The sequence below is a fragment of the Terrapene carolina genome, unplaced genomic scaffold, assembly GCF_002925995.2.
Source record: "Terrapene carolina triunguis isolate 2854851 unplaced genomic scaffold, T_m_triunguis-2.0 Scaffold33891, whole genome shotgun sequence".
Lineage (NCBI taxonomy): Eukaryota > Metazoa > Chordata > Testudines > Emydidae > Terrapene > Terrapene triunguis.
The window spans coordinates 11,054,424-11,065,574 of NW_020698242.1; the positions used below are offsets into that span (position 1 = coordinate 11,054,424).

General features: G+C 38.9%; 1 protein-coding gene across 1 annotated transcript in view; it reads right to left on the reverse strand.

The window, feature by feature from the left end:
* The window catches only part of LOC112104675 (zinc finger CCHC domain-containing protein 14), an 86,262-nt gene extending 75,117 nt beyond the window's left edge, over positions 1–11,145 (reverse strand). The window contains exon 1 of the mRNA XM_026663602.1: positions 10,162–11,145. Coding sequence (XP_026519387.1) covers positions 10,162–10,725 — 564 coding nt within the window. The 5' untranslated portion in view covers positions 10,726–11,145. The remainder of the gene's footprint in view (positions 1–10,161) is intronic.
* Between the last annotated feature and the right edge of the window lie 6 nt (positions 11,146–11,151).

Here is an 11,151-nt window from a genome sequence, read left to right on the forward strand (position 1 = left end):
ATTTCCATACCTCTCAGGTTTGGGGCCACATATTGAGAATATTTAACAATTTTGTTCCATCTTTTATAAAGGCTTGGGGGAAAGTTAAATAGTAGTCCTTTCACTCTCTAATTAGCATGAGCTAAATTTTGTGGGATCATTCAGATACTACAGTACTGTTTTAGAACACCTACTCAACCAAAAGATTTTACAGCTGAAGACTAGAGATTGGGACAGAGTCTCTCCTCTTTTCTGGGTTTTTAGGTACATAGTTGCTTCTAAAAAGTGTACCCTGAGTGATTTAGGCTTCCAAGTAATTAAAAATAAAAAGAATCTATCCATCCCTCTCAGTGTTATACATGTCAATTTCCTAACTGGCAATAGGAGACTAGGTCACCATTCTAAGTTTGATCCATGAAGCATAAAAACCAGGGACTAGGCTCCAGGATGCTGTCTGAGGTCCCAGTTCTGCCAACTTTTGCGCATGTGAGTAACCTTATGCATGCCAGTGGTCCCAATGAAGTGAAAGGGACTATTCACAGGTATGTCTGCAAGACTAGGGCATTACTGATCTTAGATATAGGCTTTTCTCTTTAAAATCCATGATACCACTGCTCATCTTCTTAAATTTACACATGTAGTTAAGACCTTTGCTAGATTGGGGCTTAAATGCCTCAGAAAGTGAAATGTCTATACTGGGAATTTGCCCATATCCAACAATCAATGGCCAATACTGTCTGGGGCAAGCTTCATTGGCACAAATCATGGCTTTCCTTGCCTACACTTGGGTATGCCTCGGTGTAGCTTCATTGAAGGCCGGCCATTAATACTAGTGTAAGCAAGTCAAATTCCAAATACACACCCTTGGAATAAACCCTCATGAGAGGGAATCTCTCTTTCAGTTTCTTAAATGCAGAAAGATTTACAGGTGAGCTACAAAGGATTTTTAAAGAGTCTGGCTTGTGCCCTCCTTTGTTTTTTATGATTCATAAATAAATTCCTGCCCCTGCCTTTTTAGGTGTTTCTGATTTTTGTTTGTTTGTTTTAAATCTTAGACCTTTTCTGCATTAGGAATTCTGGCCATCGATGTAGCAACACTTGTGCAACCCCAGTCTAGTATAGAAATGGAAAGCTGTGATTTGCACTGCAGCAGCAGCATACCCTGGTTTTAATCGCAGTAATCTCCAATGGTGAAAAATCACTGCTTGGCTTGCCCTATTTAACTAGGGGCTCATACCAGTGCAGTTACACAGATGGCTATTCACGGATGGCTGGAATTGGGATAAATCTCCAGTGTAGAAAAGGCCTTAGAAATACCATGAACGTCAAGTCTAGTCATCCCTGCTGTTGCTGAACAACATTCTGCATAACACAGAGCAGATGATGATGATCTGGTGGTCCATTCTCACCGTAAATTCTATGACTGTGTGTGTATTATATGCTCACAAGACCTTAATCAAAGGTGTGGCGAATGCTGACTCTTTAATAGGACTGTCAAGCAATTAAAAAAACTAATCATGATTAATCGCACCGTTAAACAATAATAGAATACCATTTATTTAAATATTTTGGATGTTTTCTACATTTTCAAATATATTGAATTACAACACAGAATACAAAGTGTACAGTGCTCACTTTATATTTATTTTTTATTACAAATATTTGCACTGTAAAAAAAGAAACAGTATATTTCAATTTACCTAATACAAGTACTGTAGTGTAATCTCTTTATAACGAAAGTTGAACTTACAAATGTAGAATTATGTACAAAAAATAACTGCATTCAAAAATAAAAATGTAAAACTCTACAAGTCCACTCAGTCCTACTTCAGCCAATCGCTCAGACAAACAAGTTTAGTTACAATTTGCAGGAGATAATGCTGCCCACGTCTTGTTTATGTCACCTGAAAGTAAGAACAGGCGTTCGCATGGCATTGTTACAGCCGGACGGCATCGCAAGATATTTATGTGCCAGATGTGATAAAGATTCATATGTCCCTTCATGTTTCAACCACCATTCTAGAAGACATGTGTCCATGCTGATGACAGGTTCTGCTCGGTAACGATCCAAAGCAGAGCTGACCGACGCATGTTCATTTTCATCATCTGAGTCAGATGCCACCAGTAGAAGGTTGATTTTCTTTTTGGTGGTTCAGGTTCTGTAGTTTCTACATCGGAGTGTTGCTCTTTTAAGAATTCTGAAAGCATTCTCCACGCTTCATCTCTCTCAGATTTTGGAAGGCACTTCAGATTCTTAAACCTTGGGTCGAGTGCTGTATCTATCCTTAGAAATCTCACATTGGTACCTTCTTTGCATTTTGTCAAATCTGCTGTGAAAGTGTTCTTAAAACTAACATGTGCTGGGTCATCATCCAAGACTGCTGTAATGAAATGTATGGCAGAATGCATGTAAAACAGAACAGGAGACATACAATTCTCCCCCAAGGAGTTCAGTCACAAATTTAATTAAAGCATTATTTTTTTAAACGATCATCATCAGCATGGAAGCATGTCCTCTGGAATGGTGGCCAAAGCATGAAGGGGCATATGAATGTTTAGCATATCTGGCACGTAAATACCTTGCAACACTGGCTACAAAAGTGCCATGCGAATGCCTGTTCTCACTTTCAGGTGACATTGTAAATAAGAAGCAGTCAGCAGTATCTCCTATAAATGTAAACAAACTTGTTTGTCTTAGCAATTGGCTGAATAAGGAGGAGGACTGAGTGGACTTGTAGGCTCTAAAGTTTTACATTGTTTTGTTTTTGAGTGCAGTTATGTAACAACAACAAAATCTACATTTGTAAGTTACACTTTCACTATAAAGAGATTGCACTACAGTACTTGTATGAAGTGAATTGAAAAATACTATTTCTTTTGCTTATCATTTTTACAGTGCAGATATTTATAATTAATAATAATAATATAAAGTGAACACTTTGTATTCTGTGTTGTAACAGAAATCAATATATTTGAAAATGTAGAAAAACATCCAAAAATATTTAATAAATTTCAGTTGGTATTCTATTATTTAACAGTGCGATTAATCGTGATTAATTTTTTTAATGGCTGCTAATATTTTTGAGTTAATCGCATGAGTTAACTGTGATTAATCGACAGCCCTACTCTTTAATAAAGATTTCCTTTGTCCAGAAATCTTTATTAAAATTCCATAATGCACACAGGGCCATAGAATCTTCCAGAACACACAACACCTGAACTACTGCTGTAAAGCAAACAAAACTTCCTTAAAAAGCCTTCAGCTTTTCTTTTTTTAAAAATACATCATTAAACAGCAAGAGGACACAACAGCACAAGACCAGAAGTTCCACAGCTTTCATGCAATTCTGAATTATAGTATTTATGGGGTGGGACAGAATAAAAATGGCAAATACTGTTGATCTTTCCCCTCCACTCACTGAATCGGCACTAATATTTGATACATAATGCAGTTTTGAGCACCTAAATTAGTTACCTACTGCATAAAAGAGTCAGATCTTTTCAAATGTATAAACCATTTAAAAGGATTCAGGCCTTTTCTAGATTTTCCATTTGAGATCAGAAAAAAGTTCATGCAAGTATAGACTTCTATATTCTGCCAGTACAACTTTTATTTTAAATAGTAAAGCAGTCAACAGAAGACAGTTTAATACTAACAGTGACTTGGGCACGTATCAGCATTAACGGATATGTAGGTCTCTATCCTGAACTACACAGTATTTTAATGTATGATTTGAGATTAAATGTGCATAGATTTCTCTTTATGATTTTGATAGGGCTTTTGTTTATATAATTTTTTTAAAAGGCAAAATCTCTCCAGTAGCAAGAGGCAGACCCACCATCTATACAATTAGAGCACATATGTGTACTATTGTAGCTGCAGATAGTCACGATAAGATTCATATCTACAAAGAAAGCAACAAAACGCATTGACACATGCACTAAGTACCACGTAGGTCCATCTTATTGGTCCACTTGAAAGTATCCAAGACTTCCAGTATAGGGCTTTTTGTCTGTCCGTCTTTCTCTAAACCTTTAGACCATCTCTAAATTTGGAAGGTTTATAAAACAATTCCCAGCTAGCATCAGTGGTAATAGTAGGCTCCTGCAGCCAGATCTGATTTTATCACCACTTAATTAAATCTACTGAAAGCATGTTTAATCAACACTGTGGTTAAAAAAATCATCTGGCCATTGAGGCCTTTTCTATGCTAAGACTCCCACCTGTGCTAACATCATTTCAGCTGAACAGGTGACAGTACTGGTTGCTTCTATGGTTAATACACTCGAAAGAAAGTCTACACTACAAAATTAAGTCGACCTAAGTTACGTTGACGTACAGCCACCACAATAATTGAATCAGTTTTACATGTCCACACAACGCTCCTTGTGTCGCCAGTGCACGTCCTCACCGGGAGCGCTTGCACTGATTTAACTGCCAGCATGATGCATTGTGGAACTGTTTCTGAAAGGCAGTAACAGTTGATGTAAGCAACACAGAGTACACTGACACTGTGTCAACATAACTACATCAACTTAAGCGCTATGCCTCTCGCAGAGGTGGAGTTATTAAGTCGGTGTAGTGAACAAGTTACATTGGTGAGAGCTACATTTTAGTGTAGACACTTGCAGAGTTAGGTCGACGTAAGCTACCTTATGTTGATCTAACTCTGTTGTGTAGACTAGGCCTTAGGCATCAAAATAGTGTTATGCTTCTTTTGCAGCTGCTAACTCCCAGCATCACATTTCAGAGGTGAGAGGGGAAGAGAAGGAAAGGCAAGCCTTATATTTGTTGAAGTGCAAACCAGGCAGTGAATGGACTTCTAGTTTGCCTTTTCACTGGAATAATTCACAGGTACTCTGGTCTCACTGACTAACAACTCACAAATTCAGAAGGACATGCGAACAAGATAAAATCCATATTTTAAAATAGTGAATATAGGTTTAAATAATGCTGTTAGACAGTGACAATATTCACATATAAAACAAGAAAATAGGGGATGGGGAAAGCCAGCCAATGTTTAAAAGCGAAATTTTCTAGTATATCATTGACTCTACAGCTCTTCAATTAAAAAGTTACTCCTAAGCAATTGGTCTGATTACTTTTGGATCATTTTTAGTTAGTTATGAAGGCTTTAAAACTGCATATTGTGCAGTATTTTAGTTTAAAAGTATCAGTGATTTCAAACACTGTTGAGGTATATAATTGTATTTTCAACAGTTACCCAAAAGCTAAGTAGGTTGGCAGTGGCTGCCCCCCATACTCAATGCAAAACTCACGCAAGATGCATATATGGAAACAGATTTGGGTGAGCCCAACACCATTGTCTTTACTGCCTTTTATATTTCTCCTAATTTACAAACAGGCAAAGTAATTCTTGATTCATCCTGCTCTCTTCCCCTTTTACCAATATGGAACATTTCAGAGGGAAAAAACAAACAAACCTTCTCTTCCAAGTTTCATATAGAGCTAATTTTAACAGCTAAATTATGTCATTGAAAATAATCTACAACTATACTCATGGGAATAGCATCTCTAGAATTAGCACTTCTTTTGTTTTCGGCAAAAACAACAAAACCTCAAAATGGCAAAACACAAAATAGACTGCAACTCAGGACATGGCTTCAAGGGAAAAGTTATTATTAGACATATTGGAGTAATAATTAGAGGACTCAATCAGGATCAGAGCCCCATTGTGCTAGGTGCTGCGCAAACACACAGAAAGAGACAGGCCCTGTCCCAATAACCAGCTAAAGAATCATAGCATCTCAATTTATGCAATTCAAATCATATATTTAAAAACACAGATTTTTAACCAAGTGGTTAAATACTTTAAAACAAGGTTGCTGTTCAACAGCTTTGAAGTTACACACTGGAATGTTTGTTATGTGTGGTTAACAATTGCTAGCTTTGCTTTTTACATGAGTGGTTTACACACAGTTTGAGCACTGATTTAACTAAAACAATTTAGAGACTGGTTCAGGTAAAACAGTGCAGTCTCCTGCGGTACACACTTTTATTTCAGATGAAGAGTGTCCTAAGAGAAAGTTAGGGCTCACTTTGTCCTATCTGGGGTACCACCCACTTGTCTTGAAGTCCCTGGCTGGGTCATGTGGTAATGGAACGGGAACACTTCAATTTCTAGCCTAAACGGGTATTAACATAATAAATGACTGAACAAGACATAATTTCTCATGATATATCGGAGGCTAAAAATTCAGTTTAAAACCAAAGTTACCCAATAGTGCTAAGAATAATCCAACTATTGCCCTTCTTTTGCAAGACTGGGATAAAGCCAGAGAGCTCCTAGATATGCCTCTTGTAGGACTCAGGTTCAGCTTTAATAAAAATAAATAAATAAATAAAAATAAAAAATGTATTTTTTCAAAATCTGATTCCATAAAAGGATTACAAATTTCAGCTACTGTTTCCTCAAAACTATTCTCAGGTCCTTCAATCAGCTGCAGCAATACAAAATAAAAACAAAACTATTTTGCATGTACCTAAAAGTGAGACCTTATCACTAAAACCAGATCCAGCGGTCAATATAGAAACCCTCTTAAGCAGCTTATTTCCAAAGTTTTAAATGAGTCTATGGAATAATATGACTGATAGATATTATATGCTACATTCTTAGAACAGAGATGTTGGTACAGAAATTGGAGGCTGACTGGCCTACCATTCATAAGATATCAATTTGCAACAGAATCACACAACTACAGTATCAGATTAACCACTGACTGTGTTACTTCCTTGCAACTGCAAACAAAATATGTCCAGAACTACTATGTAAAAGGCTCTGATTCTGCAGCTGACTCCACACAGTCAGATCCCTGCACCTGCACAGAGCCCCAGTGAAATCAGTGAGCATTCCTCAACATGGAATCAGTTGAAGGACTGATGACCAAAATGTTACTCACCTAAGGGAGCCTTATTTTGCTGTTTGTTGGAATGCCCCATTGTATAGTATTTCTTGGTCCTGTCTCAAAATTGTTTTATGTAAGTGACAGGTAGGAGGAAGAAAAGTTATTGAAATACATTACTCCCAATCCCTCATCCTCGCATTGGTGGGAGTAAAACTGATATTATCAACCTGTTTTCATCTATAGTAAAAAATAAAAAATATATCCTAAATCAGTGGCTATCTAAAGCAAAACTTGTTCGACACCCAGAAAATTGAATTAAATTAGTTCAATTTTGTTACACTTACTTACTATCTCAGAGAACACCACAAGTTTTATATGACATGGTTCACCCTCAACCTTAAGTGACTAGACTGCATCAGCAATCCACAGAACCAGAACTGTCCAACATCTAGATCTACCTCAGACCGGACATGCAATCTCCTTCCAGATGTAAACATATAACATGGAACCCTGTATATAATGAGTTTACCATTTCATGGCTATTATCCCTTTCTTCCTGATCCTTACAAAATATGCGCACACTTCACTGATTGTAAATTGTAATTATTTCAGCAGTGACAATTACACATTTTTTTCTTCCCAGGTGTGTCTTGTTTGGTATGGGAAAGAACATTAACATGCTGACGCAAACGTCATTCAAGTACCATGACAGCATTGATGTTATATTTGTGCTGGAAGAGTCACTTTAATTATAAATGCATTTTCAGAGGTTTATAGCTCCTTCCAAAATTACTCCTTTGGCCTGAAGTTTCTCATACTTGTTCACGGTCCAGAAAGGATTGGGGAGAAGGTGAGCTGTTTGTTTGCTTTTGAATTTTAGTAAAATTATGTGAGACTCCTTTTGAGTTACCTGAGCATGAAAAAAATAAAGGTGGTATACATGTATTAATATATTTTTCAGACACTGCTGCTCATGGATAATTCAAGTGTTTTCATTTTTTAATTCAAATTTGAACGATAAAGATTCCTATTCACTAAAACATTACAAAGTTACAAATGAATGAAAATGGCAGTCACTGCCTGTGTGTTTTCCCTCTCAATATAAGTATGCACAGAGTGCATTTATCTAGCGATGTGTTCAAAGGTCTATATACATAACTGCACAGCGCCTGTGCTGCTTATTTTGGATGACAGAACATGCACTCAGTGTTGCTCTTAATTTTTCAAAATATAAAAAGCAAGAAATTTATATAAAAATACTACATTAACGCAAAGTAATAGTTAGATTTTATATGGACAAAAAATAAAATAAACTATGGTTTCAATTTGGCTAGAAAACCACAACCTTTTAAAGTCACAGACACTTCAGATAAGTCATTAGGCTATTTAAATTATGCACTGTAACAACAGCATGGAAGTCTAAGGCAGTTCCACTGCATCTTGTGACGAGGTAAGTCTCAACGTTTAAGATGAACCCAAAGGAGTTTGTGCTCAGAGTTTAGCTGACATCAAATACCAACCCAGCATAGCTTGTGCTCAGGCAAAGCAGCACAAATGATGGGGAAGGGCTGCTTTATAGAGCTCTGATGGCTGGGGCCCCAGTGCAGCTTATCTTCTCCTGGCACCTGCGCTGACTCTTCTGGGTGATGTTGTGATCATGCAAACGTTATCAAGTCACATCACCACAACATGCAAGCCTGCAATGTTTGGATTTAATTGCGCACAATTAAACATGGTTGGATTGAGTGAAACGTATTGTTTTTCCATGCTCTTTGTCCAACTATAGATTTAAGCCAACTTCTTGTTCTAAAAAGTATTAACTAGCTACCAGCATCTGAACAGCTTAGCAGCCTTCACTTAAAAACAAGTCTGAATTTGTCTCAAACAGATTTTCTTAACTTCAAAAGACAATGAAAATATATACAGTAAAGTGACACTAATTTTTTATACTCCCTTAAAGAGAATTTTGTTACGATGTAAACTATCAGTGTTCTTCAATACCATACGTATGATTCCATGTTTAAAATGCACTGCCCTCCCCGCAAAGGTTATTGTTCTTCTGAACACAGTGGGCAAGTGACTACCCAGAAGGTAATTTTTATTGCCACCAGGAAGAACAGTAGAATGGATTCTCCATCCATCTTAGAATGGCTTAAACGGTGCTGAAAAATTTTATACTATTAGTGAAGACCAAAATGGTATGCTCTGAGAGGCATTCATGTCTATTCCTTGCGCATGTTCACTTGGTCCTGATCCTATTTCTACAGAACTTTTGTATGCGGTAAATTTTACTTTTAACCACCAAGAAGGTGAGAGTGTGGAAGATGGAACTGAGGTCTGTATATTTGTTCTATTCCTTATTTTGATTTGATGTCATGCTTCTTCTGCAGAATAGAAACCATAAGATTAAGTATTCGTATGGAGGCTCCTCCTGCAGTTAATTATATCCTTATAGCCTGTACTGAAATATTTTTCCATCTATACTTCATTCACAACAAAAAATTAAATTGAACAAAAAGTAAACCTGTAACCTCTGCCTGTTGGCTCCATCTATTTTGAGACAAGGAAACAAAATGTTGAGAAAAACACCCAGATGTCCACAGCCAAGTATTTAAAAAAAAAAAAAAATGCAAACTTTCAAATTTAAGGCAGCAGTATCCATAGGAATGTACAATTAGAAGGAAACTTATGTTACGAGACACCTCCAACACGTACCTTCCCATCTCAGGCAAAGATCCAACTCCCACTGAATTCGATAGGAGTTTTATCAGTCCCTTAAGCAGCCACTTTAAGTACCACTCCAGTACAATTTTGTTCAGCATTTAGATAGTCTCTCCTACTGGGTTATGGTTAAACGGGACCTAGACTCACCAAAATTTCACTGCCACCAGACAGACACTTCTAACAAACCTAATTCCTACCCCCTCCAGTCCATAATCCTTGAAGACAGATGCTTACTCTCATTTCGAGCTAGATTTTCCATGTCTTTCTCCCTGGCTAGTCTTTGATCTGCTACCCATGAAGTGAGGCAGTCCAGTCAGCTCAAGCCCATTTCTGTTGATCTACTTATGACTCACTGATGAAAGTCCCCCTTCTGATAATATGACACAGATCCCAAGGATCCTAGATGAATCCCTGACCATCCCATCTACTAGACAATTGATTTTTGCTGTTCCCTTAGGTTGTCAATTATCACGAGAATGTTTGAGGGGTAGGAAGAAGAAAAGATGTGGCTATGTTGTTTAAGCCTTCAAGAAAACAGTTTGAGATATTACCCAAGCCCTGAAAGGAAGAGTGCGAGGCTGCAATACCCACCTTATGGCAGCCAGGGTAGGTTGCCATGGTGCTAAGAGCGGGGATACTGGGATTCTTGCTGGTGCTGGCCATGATGTTTTGGATCTGGGTAAGCTCTTGCCTCAGTACCTGCTTCTGGTGGAAGCTAAAGGCTGGGTGGTTGGACGCCATAGTGAAGAGCAAGAGAAATTCATCCCCAGTGCGGCCCTCGTTGAGCTGCAGCCCATAGTTGTTGATGACAGAATCAATGTGGGTAAGTGTGCGGAAGAGGACTCCAGCTGCCTCTCGGTGTGCAGACCCCAACAAGGCAAGGGAGACCAGCAGTTTGCTACGTACCACCTCGTCTGTCAAGTTAGTGAGGCTACCCAAGTCAGCAGGGTTGTTAGCCTTGATTTCAGAGTCACGTAGGGAATGATAGTCCTTGCGGGCCAAGTCCTCTAAGCAGGCACCTAGAAAGCGCAGTTCAAGTGGGATGCACAAGTCCAGGAGGCCACAGAGAAATTCCACCCGCTGCGGGGAGGGCAGTTCTGAGAACCAGCGGTACACACTGTCCCTCTGCAGCCGTGGGCACCGCTTCTCTACCATGTTACTGCTTCTCTACTGCAGCTACCACCACCAATGCTGGTACCCCCGGGGACAGGGGAGGTACACACTGGGGAGTGAAGGAAAGTGCCCACACAAAAGTGGGGGAATGGGACCCTGAGAGATAAGTGCCCAGATACAAGAAGGAGGTACCCTAAAAGCAACACACACTGGGTCCCAAATAGTAAAAATCCAGGAAAATCAGGGAGCTCGCATTAGGGGTGAGATATAGGGACCCAAGGGGGATTACTGATGTGGGGGGACACAGGGATCCCAGGGGCGGGGGCGTCCAATGGTAGGGATGAGAAGACACGCAAGGACCCTGGGAGGGGGGAAGGGAGGACCCCAGGGAGAAGTTTCCGATGGGGCGATGAGAGGACACGCAGGGACCGCAGGGAGGGGTTACTGATGGAGATGTGGGGACACGAA